Source organism: Diorhabda sublineata, unplaced genomic scaffold (assembly GCF_026230105.1).
Source record: "Diorhabda sublineata isolate icDioSubl1.1 unplaced genomic scaffold, icDioSubl1.1 Dsub_29, whole genome shotgun sequence".
In the NCBI taxonomy this organism is placed as follows: Eukaryota; Metazoa; Arthropoda; class Insecta; order Coleoptera; family Chrysomelidae; genus Diorhabda; species Diorhabda sublineata.
Genome location: NW_026614232.1, coordinates 281,554 through 302,141, shown reverse-complemented (window position 1 = coordinate 302,141; position 20,588 = coordinate 281,554). Strand labels below are relative to the sequence as shown.

Sequence of the window (20,588 nt, the reverse complement as noted above, 5' to 3'; positions counted from 1 at the left end):
CATATCAATCAGATAAATTCCTACCCCCAACACCCACCCTCATTTTCATCCATCGTCGGAGTTGCAGGTTTTCTGCGGTTTCCCTGCAACCTGGAGAACCGATTCTCCAGACAAATGTCCGACGATAGGGAATAATACAGCCGCAGCTGTACCCGCCCCCCCCCAATTAGATTAAGAAAAAAAACAAAAAATAAACAAAAAAAATATATAAAAAAAAAACCCCCCCAAAAAAAAAAAAAAAAAAAAAATATAAAAAAGAAAAAAAAAATCTTAACAAAAAAAAAAAAAGTAACTGCACCGCTAGTAGCAGCCGAGCAAACACTTCCCAACTAATATCCCCACACCCAGCCCTGCAGAGGAAAAAATTCCTATATCAGGGCCTAATGCAAATCATAACCAAATTACCAAAAAAAAAAAAAAAAAAAACCCTTCCTTCCTAATTTTTCACAACGAATCTCTCTCTCTCTCTCTCTAAATTTATCTCATTCATTGTGTGTTTATCGAGTTGCTATAGCGGTTTAGTATATTGACATTTCTTATATACTTACAAAAAAAAAATAAGATGGCTCGTACTAAACAAACTGCTAGAAAATCGACTGGAGGGAAAGCTCCTCGTAAACAATTAGCGACGAAAGCCGCCCGTAAAAGCGCACCAGCTACTGGTGGAGTAAAAAAACCTCATCGTTATAGGCCAGGTACTGTAGCTCTTCGTGAGATAAGACGTTATCAAAAGAGTACCGAATTACTTATTAGAAAATTGCCGTTTCAACGATTGGTTCGTGAAATAGCACAAGATTTTAAAACAGATTTACGTTTTCAAAGTTCAGCGGTTATGGCTCTCCAGGAAGCTAGTGAGGCTTATTTGGTAGGTCTATTCGAAGATACTAATCTGTGTGCCATTCATGCTAAAAGAGTCACCATTATGCCCAAGGATATCCAATTGGCTAGAAGAATTCGCGGAGAACGAGCATAAATACAAATTTTTTTTTTTTTTTTTTATATAAAATTACATTTTATCTATTTGATTATAATAGATTTTTTGTTTTATATATATATTGTAAGTAAAAACGGTTCTTTTCAGAACCACAAATAATTTAACATTTATGATAGTAGTATAATATTTTGATATAAATATAGGATGTTCGTTTGAAAACATTGAAATATAAAAGAAGGATGTGATTGTTGATTGGGTAAAGAAGACGCACGCACGCACGCACGCACGCACGCACACACACACACACACACACACACACACGCACGCACGCACGCACGAGATAGAGAAAATTATTATTTTTAACTAACAAATTTTAGACAATATCGACATATAATAATTGAAAGTTTATAAAACAGATTAGATCTACTATATCGTAGGTAGGTCGAGACAAATCTAGAAGGTGGTAACAACCTACATTACATCGATCGATGAAAATGTTATATATAACATAACATATCAATTATTGAACCGAAATTCAAAAAATTCTTGTTTCATCAAAACAAACATTATTTGTTTTTCATTTTCTTCATAAATAAATGAAAAAATTGTGGCCCTGACAAGGGCCATTTGTTATTATTGTCGATTGTCGTCGTACCCATCATCAGTCCGATAATACTTCTCGATTGTTGTACTATCTTTCTGTCAGAAAAAAAATATTCTTTTTATTTCTTCTTTTTAGGAGCGGCGGCGGCGGCGGCTTTTCTTGCTTTAGGAGAGGAACTGCTAGCAGCTGCTTTCGCAGTTTTCGGTTTTGGTGCTTTCGGCTTTTTCGTGGGACTGCCTTTATTAGATTTTTTTGCTTTAGTAGGATTCTTCGTTTTAATTTCGGATGATGCGGCACTGGCTGTATTGGTAGCGGCGGCGGCGGCGACTCCTCCTTTAGCCGAAGATTTTTTATCTGTTTTTTTGGCAACTTTAACGCCTTTCTTATCAGTAGTTGGTGTTGTTGTTGTCGAAGTTTTTAAAGAAGCCGCTGCTGTACCTGTCGTTTTTTTGCCTTTATTAGATTTCTTAATACTTTTCGATTTATCCACTCCTCCTCCTCCTCCTCCTCCTCCTCCTCCTCCTGCAATAATAGCATTTCTTTTTGCAGCTGTTACAATTTTTTTGGATTTAGTTACGCCTGGAGTAGAAGCGGCTGTTTTCTTTTTCTTTTTGTCAATAGCATTCGTTTTAGCCGAAGTACCACCAGTCGAAGTTGCCGAAGCTAACTTGAACGATCCGGAAGCTCCTTTACCTTTAGTTTGTACCAAAGATCCCGATACTACAGATGCTTTCAAATATTTTTTGATGAATGGCGCTACTTTTTCTGCATCAACTTTGTAATTGGCAGCAATGTACTTTTTAATTGCTTGTAAAGATGAGCCTCCGCGTTCCTTTAAACCTTTGATCGCATTGTTTACCATTTCCGAAGTCGGTGGATGAGATGGTTTGGTCCTAGGATTTTTAGCTTTTTTTTCCTTTTTATTTATTGGAGACGACGAAACCTGCGGTGAATTAGACGCAGACGTTGCGGTTACAACCGAAGTTTGATTTTCTGTATCCGCCATAACTACTAACAAACAACCTTGAGAGTTATTATATCGTCGATAAACTACACTAAACTGATATAAAAAAAAAAAAAAAATATTGGATGTACTTTTATATTTAGTTTTAAAAAATTTCACCTCTCTATATACTTAAAAGTATAAAAGACTTTTAATTTTTCGCGTGTAATGAGTTACAAGAGGAGTCATTCAAATAAAGCGGACGGAAGACTGAACGAACGAATAGAACTAAGTTAAAAAACGAACCTCATAAACCAAACCAACCTCAAAAACCTTGGTTTCTTCGAGATTTTCGAATCGAATGTAATGAAAAAAATTGACAAATAACTAACTAAGGTATACTTCGAACTTTCGCCGAAGTTTTACTATAATTTAATAATTGCTAACAACGTTTGTTATTAAAAAAAAGTACCACTTAAAAATGGTTAAAAATTTATTTCCGTCGATGCTTAGCACTTTAGATATAATTTCGAAATTAAATAAAAGTCCTTCTTAAAATACAATGAAGGTAAAGAGAAACGTGTCTATTCACAATAATGACCAATATTTAAAAATATCAAAACGAATTGAAATAATACCGCAATTATCATTTGAACGGTGACATGTCTACCCTGATTTACGCGACACGTTTCTACTATATGTTCCCAACTAATATATTATTATGAGTATTTTTCAATAACAATGTGTTCCGACATACTAAATATAAGAAAAATATCAAATTTCAATATTGGAACCCGCGTATATTTCATTTTAGATATCGAATGGTGGGTGAGTGGTAGTAGCAAATTATAATTATTACAATAAATTGATTGACTGATTAAATTTTCTTTGAACGAGCTACTTCGCTCTATTCGCAACTATGTCTGTCTATTACAATATTTAATATTTTATCCGACATTTTTTATTCTTTTTTACATTGTATAGTATATTATTTTAGGAAATGAACATATTTTATTTAAAATTTCAAACCAATTTGAAAAGAAAAAGAAAGTGTTTATAACATAATTTCAAAGACGCCACAAAAACTACTTTGACAACGGCAACCGACCAACCGCTTTGTATGTTTTATCTTACCGACGGTCGGGTTTTTTTTTGCCTTTAGCCGACAGTGAATTAGTATATGAAACTTTTTTAAACAAAAGCGACGTTAGAAAGTTTTTATATATATATATATATATATATATACATAATTTTCAGTTAAGTGGAATATCAATTGAATTAAAGTCAGTCAGTCGTTCGTTCGTTGTTATCATATATCATATAAATAAAAAAAAGTAGTATTGTGGTTCTGAAAAGAACCGTTTTTTTTTTTTTTTTTTTTTTTGTCGATGTTACCATTTAAGTAAATAAAATAAAAAATTTTCGGTCAATATAGTAGATGTGTTATACTTATTATTTAGAACTAGTATATTTGGTAACGGCTTTAGTTCCTTCACTGACTGCGTGTTTTGCTAATTCTCCGGGAAGCAATAATCTCACTGCAGTTTGAATTTCTCTACTTGTAATTGTTGAACGTTTATTATAATGAGCCAATCTGGATGCTTCGGCGGCGATTCGTTCGAATATATCATTAACAAAACTATTCATTATACTCATAGCTTTACTCGATATACCGGTATCAGGATGAACTTGCTTAAGTACTTTGTAAATGTAAATAGCATAACTTTCCTTCCTCCTCCTTTTTTTCTTTTTATCGGCTTTCGAAATATTCTTTTGAGCCTTTCCGGCTTTTTTCGCTGCCTTTCCGCTAGCTTTTGGTGGCATTATTTCTCTTGAAATAAAATAAAAACACTCGAATGACGTACCGTTTTTATCGAAAAATGGGTAAAATTAGCAGTTAACAGCACTTATGTCCATCTCTTTTATATCAACGTACGTAATTCTAATAGGCTCCGCCCTTCTACGTTTGCGCATTTGCTATAATTTCATTGGTAGGGCATGTTAATATAAATAGATAGGTCGAGTGTAAATTTTTTGTTTAACAGTTAGTTTCGTCGCATCGGTTGCGCTTCATAGTTTTCAATTGACACAGTTCTATTTTTTTTTTTTTTTGAAAAAGAAAAATATATATAAAAAAAAATGTCTGGACGTGGTAAAGGTGGTAAAGTAAAGGGAAAGGCAAAGTCTCGCTCAAACCGAGCTGGATTACAATTTCCTGTAGGACGTATACATCGTTTGTTGAGAAAAGGCAATTATGCAGAACGAGTCGGTGCCGGAGCTCCAGTATATTTGGCAGCTGTTATGGAATATTTGGCAGCCGAAGTACTCGAATTAGCAGGAAATGCTGCTAGAGATAACAAAAAGACCCGTATAATTCCAAGGCATTTACAATTAGCCATTAGAAACGATGAAGAATTGAATAAATTGTTGTCTGGAGTAACCATCGCACAAGGTGGTGTTCTTCCTAACATTCAAGCTGTACTTTTACCGAAAAAGACAGAAAAGAAAGCTTAATTCTTTATTAATTATATTATTTTTCTTTATTTTATCGAAATACATATGCATAAACCGGCCCTTTTAAGGGCCACAATTTTTTTTATTTTTATATATATATATAAAAAAAGAGATTATAATATAGTTAAATTTATATATATATATATATATATATATATATATATATATATATATATATATATATAGAGCTAGATAGATTTATTGATTCGTTGATTTCTCTATTTTCTTTGGTTGAGATAGAAGAGATTCTCGTGTAACGTACTGTTAGATAAAAAAAAAAATAAATAAATGTCCTGATATATAAGAAAACTTATCATCTGTAATAATAACTGGAATTGTGGTTGGTTAATGTGATTATTTTCAGCATCGTTAATAATAACGTTCGTACTAGAAATAAAAATTGCAAATAATGAGATGAAGATAAATAAAAGTTCCTCTACTCGCTTATGTTCTTATCTATATGTATGTATGTAGTGTATATGTATGTGCGTATCAATAAATGCGAGGTTGTTCTTATATATAAGAGAACAAACTAATGTGTAAGTTATTTATTTTTTTTTTATTTTCATATTCAAGCAAAATATGTTGTGGTTCTGAAAAGAACCGTTTTTTTTTTTTTTTGTATATATACATATGCTATGGGAAGAATGCGATGGAGGACATATTCTTCTACTTCAAATATGAAAAATGAAAATTAACCACCAAAACCATATAAAGTACGACCTTGACGTTTTAAAGCATAAACAACATCCATAGCCGTTACCGTTTTTCTCTTAGCATGTTCAGTATATGTTACGGCATCTCTAATAACATTTTCCAAAAACACTTTCAAAACTCCACGAGTTTCTTCGTAAATTAATCCCGATATACGTTTTACTCCTCCACGTCTAGCTAATCTTCTAATAGCAGGTTTGGTAATTCCTTGGATATTATCACGTAAAACTTTTCGGTGTCGTTTTGCACCCCCTTTTCCAAGTCCTTTACCACCTTTTCCACGACCGGTCATTATTTTTCTTTTATTTTGTTTTTTCTATATACCTAAAACAATCCGATGATAACTTCGAAAAGACTTCAAAATACTGACCTAAGAATTTTCCCTAATCTCTTTATAATACCTATCGGCTCCGCCCATTAGAAAAAGTACGCACCAATCCCAGATTAGTACTCCGTAATGTTGGGCAAAGCTATAAAAGAAGGTCATAAATAAATTTATCTCAGTTGCTTTCTTAGAGCGCTTCGAGAAGGTCGCAAGTACGGATTAAAGGACTGCTGTATAATCGGTCACTGTTTTATTTTAGAAAACACACCGGTAAAGGCAGGGTCGCCTACTGCGATTAAAAATTCTCGCTGACAAAGAAACTCGTATTATTAGTGTATACCATTGCAAAAAATGCCCCTTTCGGGGCTTTGTTGCTCTACCTACCTGCCCTTTTCGGGGCTTTTTTTTATAATGAAATAAACCCTTTCGGTGGGCAAGTGTTTCAAGAACCAACGTGAGTCCTAGGATCAGCCAGTTTCAGGTGAATATTATTTTCATTTTTATAAAACACTAACAGGCAATCAAAAGGGTCAGGAATTCTTTAACCGGGGAGGAAACTCCCTCCGGCAGTGAGTCCGCTGTCGGCTTTGATAGCCAACTCTTGTTAGGTACTAACAAAGGATTTCAATTCTCGAAATCCTTATTTCTTATCCTCACTTGATCTGACTCTATCGATCTTTTATTTCACCTATTTCACTTTTGAAAATGCCCCGAGTACCCCGTTCCCCCATTCAAACCCGAAGTAAACCTGTTTCCACCATCGATGAATTCCCACCACTCCCTACCAACCCCAATTCTCCTTCTGAGGAGGAAACCTTTGCAGAATTGGTCGCAGAATACTCGCGGTACAGTCCAAATCAATTCACCCAAGTTCGTAATGCCATTGAGTATATCAAACGGAAATCACTCGAGAATAATAGAAGCTCCTCACCAACACCATCTGCGGATTCCTATGCTTCTAGGGTCTCGCAGAAATCGTCCAACTCTAAATCCCAGCGTGTTGATTATACCCGACAAGGCGCGATCCCCAAAAACAAAATTCCCCCTCTAAATTCCAAGTCAATCTCAATACCTCAAAAGCAAAAAAAAAATACCCAAAATACCACTAAACCCCAGGCACCAAGTCAAACCCAGACTCCCAGAACCCACCAACAACCCCAGACCTCCAGAACCCACCAACAATCCCAGACCCCCAAAACCCACCAACAATCCCAAACCATCACCCAAACACTCAATTTGAGAAACCTCCCAACTAAATATACCTCACAGAGAGAGCTCTACAATCTCCTCAACACGCAAGAGCTGTTGAGGGGACAAATGAGCTTTCTCAAAGCTAACCCCAATGGAACCGCCCTCCTCAAAATTCCTTCCACGTTTCATCACGAAACGTTGGCAAGGAAAATCCGTTACGCCATAGGCGACGAGAAAATCGTCGTAATCCCGATAAACCCTCCCCAAAGAGCCCAAAAACCCCTCACCACTAAAACCAAAAAAACCACCTTTTCTCTGGTCTGCAAGAATGTAGACCAATCCTACACCGAAGAAGAGTTCCTGGAGATCCTCTCTATCCTGAAATTCCCTGTCCTTAAAACTTGGAGAATTATAGCTAGATCCACGAATAAACCCACATCCATGTTCCGAATTATTACAGATTCCGAAACCGCCTACCATCACGCCCTAACCAAGGGTATTAACTTCCACGGGCTTCCGCACTACTGCGAAGCCTCAAATTCAAACACCATACCCGCAGTCCCCAAATACTGCAACCGTTGCTCATCTACCGGCCACTCCGCAGACACCTGCAATGCCAAACCTATTTGTCCAACCTGTGGTGCTTCTGGTCACAAGCCAGAAAAATGCCCAAAAGCTAACTCCCCTACCTGTAAAAATTGCGGCGGACCTCACCCCGCCTTCCACCCCCGCTGTCCGAAAAGGATTGAAACTCCGAAAGCCCCCCAGGATACAGCCCCAGTCACCCTAGAAAAACCTCAAACCCCTTACGACCTGTCTACTGACACTAAAATCCTAATCGAAATCCTGGCAACATCAATAATGAACGCCATCCCTACTTCTCGGGCGCTAGTAGCCGAAACGCTACAACGCCTCATTCCCCCTTTTTACGGTTATAATTGTACCGTAACCAGCGGCGTGGGTAACCGCATTCATTTCGCTTTCACCCAAAAACCAAACACGTCCCACTGAAAAAGTGTAGGTTTAGCCCTAGCAACGCCATTTATGTCAATACTGACATAACCCCCATTCCAAGCCGCCTAAATGACCTCCAAGCCCCTTCTAATTGATTCGATCCATAGAATCAAGAATTCCGTTGCGAAAGGGACCCTCCTCATCCTTCCTCAATTTCCTCAATAATAGCTCCCATATCAATCAGATAAATTCCTACCCCCAACACCCACCCTCATTTTCATCCATCGTCGGAGTTGCAGGTTTTCTGCGGTTTCCCTGCAACCTGGAGAACCGATTCTCCAGACAAATGTCCGACGATAGGGAATAATACAGCCGCAGCTGTACCCGCCCACCCCCAATTAGATTAAGAAAAAACAAAAAATAAACAAAAAAAAATATATAAAAAAAAAAAAAAACCCCAAAAAAAAATATAAAAAAGAAAAAAAGAAATCTTAAAAAAAAAAAAATGTAACTGCACCGCTAGAAGCAGCCGAGCAAACACTTCCCAACTAAATATCCCCACACCCAGCCCTGCAGAGGAAAAAATTCCTATATCAGGGCCTAATGCAAATCATAACCAAATTACCAAAAAAAAAAAAAAAACCCTTCCTTCCTAATTTTTCACAACGAATCTCTCTCTCTCTTTAAATTTATCTCGCAGTTGCTTTCTTAGAGCGCTTCGAGAAGGTCGCAAGTACGGATTAAAGGACTGCTGTATAATCGGTCACTGTTTTATTTTAGAAAACACACCGGTAAACGCAGGGTCGCCTACTGCGATTAAAAATTCTCGCTGACAAAGAAACTCGTATTATTAGTGTATACCATTGCAAAAAATGCCCCTTTCGGGGCTTTGTTGCTCTACCTACCTGCCCTTTTCGGGGCTTTTTTTTATAATGAAATAAACCCTTTCGGGGGCAAGTGTTTCAAGAACCAACGTGAGTCCTAGGATCAGCCAGTTTCAGGTGAATATTATTTTCATTTTTATAAAACACTAACAGGCAATCAAAAGGGTCAGGAATTCTTTAACCGGGGAGGAAACTCCCTCCGGCAGTGAGTCCGCTGTCGGCTTTGATAGCCAACTCTTGTTAGGTACTAACAAAGGATTTCAATTCTCGAAATCCTTATTTCTTATCCTCACTTGATCTGACTCTATCGATCTTTTATTTCACCTATTTCACTTTTGAAAATGCCCCGAGTACCCCGTTCCCCCATTCAAACCCGAAGTAAACCTGTTTCCACCATCGATGAATTCCCACCACTCCCTACCAACCCCAATTCTCCTTCTGAGGAGGAAACCTTTGCAGAATTGGTCGCAGAATACTCGCGGTACAGTCCAAATCAATTCACCCAAATTCGTAATGCCATTGAGTATATCAAACGGAAATCACTCGAGAATAATAGAAGCTCCTCACCAGCACCATCTGCGGATTCCTATGCTTCTAGGGTCTCGCAGAAATCGTCCAACTCTAAATCCCAGCGTGTTGATTATACCCGACAAGGCGCGATCCCCAAAAACAAAATTCCCCCTCTAAATTCCAAGTCAATCTCAATACCTCAAAAGCCAAAAAAAAATACCCAAAATACCACTAAACCCCAGGCACCAAGTCAAACCCAGACTCCCAGAACCCACCAACAACCCCAGACCCCCAGAACCCACCAACAATCCCAGACCCCCAAAACCCACCAACAATCCCAAACCATCACCCAAACACTCAATTTGAGAAACCTCCCAACTAAATATACCTCACAGAGAGAGCTCTACAATCTCCTCAACACGCAAGAGCTGTTGAGGGGACAAATGAGCTTTCTCAAAGCTAACCCCAATGGAACCGCCCTCCTCAAAATTCCTTCCACGTTTCATCACGAAACGTTGGCAAGGAAAATCCGTTACGCCATAGGCGACGAGAAAATCGTCGTAATCCCGATAAACCCTCCCCAAAGAGCCCAAAAACCCCTCACCACTAAAACCAAAAAAACCACCTTTTCTCTGGTCTGCAAGAATGTAGACCAATCCTACACCGAAGAAGAGTTCCTGGAGATCCTCTCTATCCTGAAATTCCCTGTCCTTAAAACTTGGAGAATTATAGCTAGATCCACGAATAAACCCACATCCATGTTCCGAATTATTACAGATTCCGAAACCGCCTACCATCACGCCCTAACCAAGGGTATTAACTTCCACGGGCTTCCGCACTACTGCGAAGCCTCAAATTCAAACACCATACCCGCAGTCCCCAAATACTGCAACCGTTGCTCATCTACCGGCCACTCCGCAGACACCTGCAATGCCAAACCTATTTGTCCAACCTGTGGTGCTTCTGGTCACAAGCCAGAAAAATGCCCAAAAGCTAACTCCCCTACCTGTAAAAATTGCGGCGGACCTCACCCCGCCTTCCACCCCCGCTGTCCGAAAAGGATTGAAACTCCGAAAGCCCCCCAGGATACAGCCCCAGTCACCCTAGAAAAACCTCAAACCCCTTACGACCTGTCTACTGACACTAAAATCCTAATCGAAATCCTGGCAACAACAATAATGAACGCCATCCCTACTTCTCGGGCGCTAGTAGCCGAAACGCTACAACGCCTCATTCCCCCTTTTTACGGTTATAATTGTACCGTAACCAGCGGCGTGGGTAACCGCATTCATTTCGCTTTCACCCAAAAACCAAACACGTCCCACTGAAAAAGTGTAGGGTTAGCCCTAGCAACGCCATTTATGTCAATACTGACATAACCCCCATTCCAAGCCGCCTAAATGACCTCCAAGCCCCTTCTAACTGATTCGATCCATAGAATCAAAAATTCCGTGGCGAAAGGGACCCTCCTCATCCTTCCTCAATTTCCTCAATAATAGCTCCCATATCAATCAGATAAATTCCTACCCCCAACACCCACCCTCATTTTTATCCATCGTCGGAGTTGCAGGTTTTCTGCGGTTTCCCTGCAACCTGGAGAACCGATTCTCCAGACAAATGTCCGACGATAGGGAATAATACAGCCGCAGCTGTACCCGCCCACCCCCAATTAGATTAAGAAAAAACAAAAAATAAACAAAAAAAAATATATAAAAAAAAAACCCCCCAAAAAAAATATAAAAAAGAAAAAAAAAATCTTAACAAAAAAAAAAATGTAACTGCACCGCTAGAAGCAGCCGAGCAAACACTTCCCAACTAAATATCCCCACACCCAGCCCTGCAGAGGAAAAAATTCCTATATCAGGGCCTAATGCAAATCATAACCAAATTACCAAAAAAAAAAAAAAAAAAACCTTCCTTCCAAATTCTTAACAACGAATCTCTCTCTCTCTCTCTCTAAATTTATCTCATTCATTGTGTGTTTATCGAGTTGCTATAGCGGTTTAGTGTATTGACATTTCTTATATACTTACAAAAAAAAAATAAGATGGCTCGTACTAAACAAACTGCTAGAAAATCGACTGGAGGGAAAGCTCCTCGTAAACAATTAGCGACGAAAGCCGCCCGTAAAAGCGCACCAGCTACTGGTGGAGTAAAAAAACCTCATCGTTATAGGCCAGGTACTGTAGCTCTTCGTGAGATAAGACGTTATCAAAAGAGTACCGAATTACTTATTAGAAAATTGCCGTTTCAACGATTGGTTCGTGAAATAGCACAAGATTTTAAAACAGATTTACGTTTTCAAAGTTCAGCGGTTATGGCTCTCCAGGAAGCTAGTGAGGCTTATTTGGTAGGTCTATTCGAAGATACTAATCTGTGTGCCATTCATGCTAAAAGAGTCACCATTATGCCCAAGGATATCCAATTGGCTAGAAGAATTCGCGGAGAACGAGCATAAATACAAATTTTTTTTTTTTTTTTTTTTATATAAAATTACATTTTATCTATTTGATTATAATAGATTTTTTGTTTTATATATATATTGTAAGTAAAAACGGTTCTTTTCAGAACCACAAATAATTTAACATTTATGATAGTAGTATAATATTTTGATATAAATATAGGATGTTCGTTTGAAAACATTGAAATATAAAAGAAGGATGTGATTGTTGATTGGGTAAAGAAGACGCACGCACGCACGCACGCACGCACGCACACACACACACACACACACACACACACGCACGCACGCACGCACGCACGAGATAGAGAAAATTATTATTTTTAACTAACAAATTTTAGACAATATCGACATATAATAATTGAAAGTTTATAAAACAGATTAGATCTACTATATCGTAGGTAGGTCGAGACAAATCTAGAAGGTGGTAACAACCTACATTACATCGATCGATGAAAATGTTATATATAACATAACATATCAATTATTGAACCGAAATTCAAAAAATTCTTGTTTCATCAAAACAAACATTATTTGTTTTTCATTTTCTTCATAAATAAATGAAAAAATTGTGGCCCTGACAAGGGCCATTTGTTATTATTGTCGATTGTCGTCGTACCCATCATCAGTCCGATAATACTTCTCGATTGTTGTACTATCTTTCTGTCAGAAAAAAAATATTCTTTTTATTTCTTCTTTTTAGGAGCGGCGGCGGCGGCGGCTTTTCTTGCTTTAGGAGAGGAACTGCTAGCAGCTGCTTTCGCAGTTTTCGGTTTTGGTGCTTTCGGCTTTTTCGTGGGACTGCCTTTATTAGATTTTTTTGCTTTAGTAGGATTCTTCGTTTTAATTTCGGATGATGCGGCACTGGCTGTATTGGTAGCGGCGGCGGCGGCGACTCCTCCTTTAGCCGAAGATTTTTTATCTGTTTTTTTGGCAACTTTAACGCCTTTCTTATCAGTAGTTGGTGTTGTTGTTGTCGAAGTTTTTAAAGAAGCCGCTGCTGTACCTGTCGTTTTTTTGCCTTTATTAGATTTCTTAATACTTTTCGATTTATCCACTCCTCCTCCTCCTCCTCCTCCTCCTCCTCCTCCTGCAATAATAGCATTTCTTTTTGCAGCTGTTACAATTTTTTTGGATTTAGTTACGCCTGGAGTAGAAGCGGCTGTTTTCTTTTTCTTTTTGTCAATAGCATTCGTTTTAGCCGAAGTACCACCAGTCGAAGTTGCCGAAGCTAACTTGAACGATCCGGAAGCTCCTTTACCTTTAGTTTGTACCAAAGATCCCGATACTACAGATGCTTTCAAATATTTTTTGATGAATGGCGCTACTTTTTCTGCATCAACTTTGTAATTGGCAGCAATGTACTTTTTAATTGCTTGTAAAGATGAGCCTCCGCGTTCCTTTAAACCTTTGATCGCATTGTTTACCATTTCCGAAGTCGGTGGATGAGATGGTTTGGTCCTAGGATTTTTAGCTTTTTTTTCCTTTTTATTTATTGGAGACGACGAAACCTGCGGTGAATTAGACGCAGACGTTGCGGTTACAACCGAAGTTTGATTTTCTGTATCCGCCATAACTACTAACAAACAACCTTGAGAGTTATTATATCGTCGATAAACTACACTAAACTGATATAAAAAAAAAAAAAAAATATTGGATGTACTTTTATATTTAGTTTTAAAAAATTTCACCTCTCTATATACTTAAAAGTATAAAAGACTTTTAATTTTTCGCGTGTAATGAGTTACAAGAGGAGTCATTCAAATAAAGCGGACGGAAGACTGAACGAACGAATAGAACTAAGTTAAAAAACGAACCTCATAAACCAAACCAACCTCAAAAACCTTGGTTTCTTCGAGATTTTCGAATCGAATGTAATGAAAAAAATTGACAAATAACTAACTAAGGTATACTTCGAACTTTCGCCGAAGTTTTACTATAATTTAATAATTGCTAACAACGTTTGTTATTAAAAAAAAGTACCACTTAAAAATGGTTAAAAATTTATTTCCGTCGATGCTTAGCACTTTAGATATAATTTCGAAATTAAATAAAAGTCCTTCTTAAAATACAATGAAGGTAAAGAGAAACGTGTCTATTCACAATAATGACCAATATTTAAAAATATCAAAACGAATTGAAATAATACCGCAATTATCATTTGAACGGTGACATGTCTACCCTGATTTACGCGACACGTTTCTACTATATGTTCCCAACTAATATATTATTATGAGTATTTTTCAATAACAATGTGTTCCGACATACTAAATATAAGAAAAATATCAAATTTCAATATTGGAACCCGCGTATATTTCATTTTAGATATCGAATGGTGGGTAAGTGGTAGTAGCAAATTATAATTATTACAATAAATTGATTGACTGATTAAATTTTCTTTGAACGAGCTACTTCGCTCTATTCGCAACTATGTCTGTCTATTACAATATTTAATATTTTATCCGACATTTTTTATTCTTTTTTACATTGTATAGTATATTATTTTAGGAAATGAACATATTTTATTTAAAATTTCAAACCAATTTGAAAAGAAAAAGAAAGTGTTTATAACATAATTTCAAAGACGCCACAAAAACTACTTTGACAACGGCAACCGACCAACCGCTTTGTATGTTTTATCTTACCGACGGTCGGGTTTGTTTTTGCCTTTAGCCGACAGTGAATTAGTATATGAAACTTTTTTAAACAAAAGCGACGTTAGAAAGTTTTTATATATATATATATATATATATATATATATATATATATATATATATATATATATATATATATATATATATACATATATATATATATATATATATATATACATAATTTTCAGTTAAGTGGAATATCAATTGAATTAAAGTCAGTCAGTCGTTCGTTCGTTGTTATCATATATCATATAAATAAAAAAAAGTAGTATTGTGGTTCTGAAAAGAACCGTTTTTTTTTTTTTTTTGTCGATGTTACCATTTAAGTAAATAAAATAAAAAATTTTCGGTCAATATAGTAGATGTGTTATACTTATTATTTAGAACTAGTATATTTGGTAACGGCTTTAGTTCCTTCACTGACTGCGTGTTTTGCTAATTCTCCGGGAAGCAATAATCTCACTGCAGTTTGAATTTCTCTACTTGTAATTGTTGAACGTTTATTATAATGAGCCAATCTGGATGCTTCGGCGGCGATTCGTTCGAATATATCATTAACAAAACTATTCATTATACTCATAGCTTTACTCGATATACCGGTATCAGGATGAACTTGCTTAAGTACTTTGTAAATGTAAATAGCATAACTTTCCTTCCTCCTCCTTTTTTTCTTTTTATCGGCTTTCGAAATATTCTTTTGAGCCTTTCCGGCTTTTTTCGCTGCCTTTCCGCTAGCTTTTGGTGGCATTATTTCTCTTGAAATAAAATAAAAACACTCGAATGACGTACCGTTTTTATCGAAAAATGGGTAAAATTAGCAGTTAACAGACACACACACATTTCCCTTGAGACGAGCCCGTCCCTCTAGACATCCACCCCCGGATAAATCCACGAGTGGGTGCGAAGAAGAACATTCCAACCACCCCCTGTCACTTCCGACAGGTCCTCATCCTCTCTCACGTCGCAGTTTCGCGTGTAGAATCCCTCCTCTCCCCTTAGGTCTATGGGAGATTCTGGGATGTCATATCTTTTTATTAAAGAGATTAGCCTGTTGGCTATACACTCTTGGCTTCTTGTTCTGGACGTCTTCGTGTGTGTGTGTGTTTCGCGGCCTCGGGTAAACCTCTTCCTACCTCATGCCGATAGGAAAAGATCTAATCCGAGTGGTCCTTCGCCTTCTCTATAGCTGTCCCCGATGTATAACTCTACATTTCCTTGTGAAATGCAGAATTACCGTGTCGGGGGGTGTCCTCTTGTGGTTTATTTTTGTTGGGCGATAAGTGTTGCTATGAGTATCTGCATATTTTGCAACATACTCAGTAGCTCCGGTGTTTTTTCTTCTGTCTTCGTTGTTTTCTTCGCAACTTGTGCGTAAGTGCGTCCTGTTTGCGTGGTGTTCCTTGCTTGGTTGTTCTCCGTCTTTTTCGGGTGTTTCGGGCACCCTTTGTAGTTTGCGGGGTGTTCTCCTCCGCAGTTCTTGCAATTCGGTTTTTCCGTCTTGCTGAGCGTGCATTCCGCCGCTCTATGCGCTCCCGCGCATCTCACGCAGTGCACGTCCATGTTGCACGTGCTTTGTCCGTGATGGAATCCCTGACACCTGTAACATTGTACAGGTCCGTCGTGCCTTTTTTGTTCTACCACACTTATTTTTGTGTGGCAGAGGTATCTCAACTTCTTATAAGTTGGTTCTTCTTTCGGTTCTATTACTACCATGTATATAGGTAGTAGTTTTCGTGTGTTGTCCTGATTTCTTTGAGTACGGCTTGTCAACTGCCATACTTTCTTCGGTCTAAGTCCATTTTCCTTCAATTCCTCCTCTACCTCCGACACTGGGGTGTTAACAGCAAGTCCTTTTATGACGAGCTTCCTCTCCTTTTCTTCATTGAGTAGGTATGTATACCACTCAATTTCCTTATACTCGCTCAGGAGCATCTTCATCTTGTTAAAGTCGTCTTTAGTCGCCGTCGTTATTTTGCCCGTGTGTATTCCCATTTTACACTGGGCATCGATTTTCCTTTGCACTAGCTGTTTGCGTAGTGCTGTCCACATCAGTGGGGATTTTAAAATTATCGGAGGTGGCCTTCTCTCCGGTTTTGTCTGTTTCCTTTGTTCGTCTTTTTTTATTTTCTCCAATTCTTCTTGGATTTGATTGTCCGTTGATGTTTCTTCTTCTTCGTCTGAGGATTGTTTATCTGCTTTTTTTCTTTTTTTTTTTGTTCTTCACTTCCGTGAAGTCTCCTTCCATAGGGCAGTCTTCGATTTGTGTACGTTCTTGTATTTTTTTCTCATGAGTTTTTATCTCATCTCTCAATTCTACAATTGTGTCTGCCAATTTGTAGTTATCGGCATTGTTTTCTTTAATAATGTCCTCTAAGGACTTAATTTGCTTGTCTTTAGCAATTAACGTTTGTTCATAATTCCTCATTCTCTCTTCGAGGGATTTAATTTGCTGTCCCATCTTCTCAACCAGCGCTTCATAATCAGCTTTTTGCTGAATTATGATTCTGGATAATTCAGTTGTTTTCTCCTTATTCTTGGAGTTTTTAGGCTCCATGCCTGTTGCTCTCGGTCCCGGTTTTCCTATTTTGGTTTGGTATCTAAAGTTACCTAAAAGAAAAGTTTAAGCCGTACTGATAAGTACGGCTGTTTCGAAAAAACGGATAATTCCGCACAATCAAATATGTGTTGATAAACACAATTCTTTCATGCAGAAATGTTTTTTAGCATTATAAATAAAAGGCTGTGTCAAGGCACAGCTACCTGCTGAAAAAGAAGGAAAGTTTTATCAGTATCTCACCTGAGTCCGCTTTCACCTCACTTCACTGTCGCACTTGTTCACTCGTCAACACTTACTGCTCCAGTTACTCCCCAGTTAACAGCACTTATGTCCATCTCTTTTATATCAACGTACGTAATTCTAATAGGCTCCGCCTTTCTACGTTTGCGCATTTGCTATAATTTCATTGGTAGGGCATGTTAATATAAATAGATAGGTCGAGTGTAAATTTTTTGTTTAACAGTTAGTTTCGTCGCATCGGTTGCGCTTCATAGTTTTCAATTGACACAGTTCTATTTTTTTTTTTTTTTTGAAAAAGAAAAATATATATAAAAAAAAAAAAAATGTCTGGACGTGGTAAAGGTGGTAAAGTAAAGGGAAAGGCAAAGTCTCGCTCAAACCGAGCTGGATTACAATTTCCTGTAGGACGTATACATCGTTTGTTGAGAAAAGGCAATTATGCAGAACGAGTCGGTGCCGGAGCTCCAGTATATTTGGCAGCTGTTATGGAATATTTGGCAGCCGAAGTACTCGAATTAGCAGGAAATGCTGCTAGAGATAACAAAAAGACCCGTATAATTCCAAGGCATTTACAATTAGCCATTAGAAACGATGAAGAATTGAATAAATTGTTGTCTGGAGTAACCATCGCACAAGGTGGTGTTCTTCCTAACATTCAAGCTGTACTTTTACCGAAAAAGACAGAAAAGAAAGCTTAATTCTTTATTAATTATATTATTTTTCTTTATTTTATCGAAATACATATGCATAAACCGGCCCTTTTAAGGGCCACAATTTTTTTTATTTTTATATATATATATAAAAAAAGAGATTATAATATAGTTAAATTTTATATATATATATATATATATATATATATATATATATATATATATATATATAGAGCTAGATAGATTTATTGATTCGTTGATTTCTCTATTTTCTTTGGTTGAGATAGAAGAGATTCTCGTGTAACGTACTGTTAGATAAAAAAAAAAATAAATAAATGTCCTGATATATAAGAAAACTTATCATCTGTAATAATAACTGGAATTGTGGTTGGTTAATGTGATTATTTTCAGCATCGTTAATAATAACGTTCGTACTAGAAATAAAAATTGCAAATAATGAGATGAAGATAAATAAAAGTTCCTCTACTCGCTTATGTTCTTATCTATATGTATGTATGTAGTGTATATGTATGTGCGTATCAATAAATGCGAGGTTGTTCTTATATATAAGAGAACAAACTAATGTGTAAGTTATTTATTTTTTTTTTATTTTCATATTCAAGCAAAATATGTTGTGGTTCTGAAAAGAACCGTTTTTTTTTTTTTTTTGTATATATACATATGCTATGGGAAGAATGCGATGGAGGACATATTCTTCTACTTCAAATATGAAAAATGAAAATTAACCACCAAAACCATATAAAGTACGACCTTGACGTTTTAAAGCATAAACAACATCCATAGCCGTTACCGTTTTTCTCTTAGCATGTTCAGTATATGTTACGGCATCTCTAATAACATTTTCCAAAAACACTTTCAAAACTCCACGAGTTTCTTCGTAAATTAATCCCGATATACGTTTTACTCCTCCACGTCTAGCTAATCTTCTAATAGCAGGTTTGGTAATTCCTTGGATATTATCACGTAAAACTTTTCGGTGTCGTTTTGCACCCCCTTTTCCAAGTCCTTTACCACCTTTACCACGACCGGTCATTATTTTTCTTTTATTTTGTTTTTTCTATATACCTAAAACAATCCGATGATAACTTCGAAAAGACTTCAAAATACTGACCTAAGAATTTTCCCTAATCTCTTTATAATAACTATCGGCTCCGCCCATTAGAAAAAGTACGCACCAATCCCAGATTAGTACTCCGTAATGTTGGGCAAAGCTATAAAAGAAGGTCATAAATAAATTTATCTCATTCATTGTGTGTTTATCGAGTTGCTATAGCGGTTTAGTATATTGACATTTCTTATATACTTACAAAAAAAAAATAAGATGGCTCGTACTAAACAAACTGCTAGAAAATCGACTGGAGGGAAAGCTCCTCGTAAACAATTAGCGACGAAAGCCGCCCGTAAAAGCGCACCAGCTACTGGTGGAGTAAAAAAACCTCATCGTTATAGGCCAGGTACTGTAGCTCTTCGTGAGATAAGACGTTATCAAAAGAGTACCGAATTACTTATTAGAAAATTGCCGTTTCAACGATTGGTTCGTGAAATAGCACAAGATTTTAAAACAGATTTACGTTTTCAAAGTTCAGCGGTTATGGCTCTCCAGGAAGCTAGTGAGGCTTATTTGGTAGGTCTATTCGAAGATACTAATCTGTGTGCCATTCATGCTAAAAGAGTCACCATTATGCCCAAGGATATCCAATTGGCTAGAAGAATTCGCGGAGAACGAGCATAAATACAAATTTTTTTTTTTTTTTTTTTATATAAAATTACATTTTATCTATTTGATTATAATAGATTTTTTGTTTTATATATATATTGTAAGTAAAAACGGTTCTTTTCAGAACCACAAATAATTTAACATTTATGATAGTAGTATAATATTTTGATATAAATATAGGATGTTCGTTTGAAAACATTGAAATATAAAAGAAGGATGTGATTGTTGATTGGGTAAAGAAGACGCACGCACGCACGCACGCACGCACGCACGCACACACACACACACACACACACACACACACACACACACACGCACGCACGCACGCACGCACGCACGCACGCACGCACGAGATAGAGAAAATTATTATTTTTAACTAACAAATTTTAGACAATATCGACATATAATAATTGAAAGTTTATAAAACAGATTAGATCTACTATATCGTAGGTAGGTCGAGACAAATCTAGAAGGTGGTAACAACCTACATTACATCGATCGATGAAAATGTTATATATAACATAACATATCAATTATTGAACCGAAATTCAAAAAATTCTTGTTTCATCAAAACAAACATTATTTGTTTTTCATTTTCTTCATAAATAAATGAAAAAATTGTGGCCCTGACAAGGGCCATTTGTTATTATTGTCGATTGTCGTCGTACCCATCATCAGTCCGATAATACTTCTCGATTGTTGTACTATCTTTCTG

General features: G+C 36.8%; 1 protein-coding gene across 1 annotated transcript in view; it reads right to left on the bottom strand.

The window, feature by feature from the left end:
- LOC130452215 (uncharacterized) overlaps positions 1–20,588 on the bottom strand; it is a 44,668-nt gene that overhangs the window by 17,553 nt on the left and 6,527 nt on the right. The window contains exons 3-4 of the mRNA XM_056791511.1: positions 17,528–17,640; positions 16,957–17,285 (exon numbers count right to left, since the gene is read on the bottom strand). Of these exons, the coding sequence (XP_056647489.1) occupies positions 16,957–17,285; positions 17,528–17,640 (442 nt within the window). The remainder of the gene's footprint in view (positions 1–16,956; positions 17,286–17,527; positions 17,641–20,588) is intronic.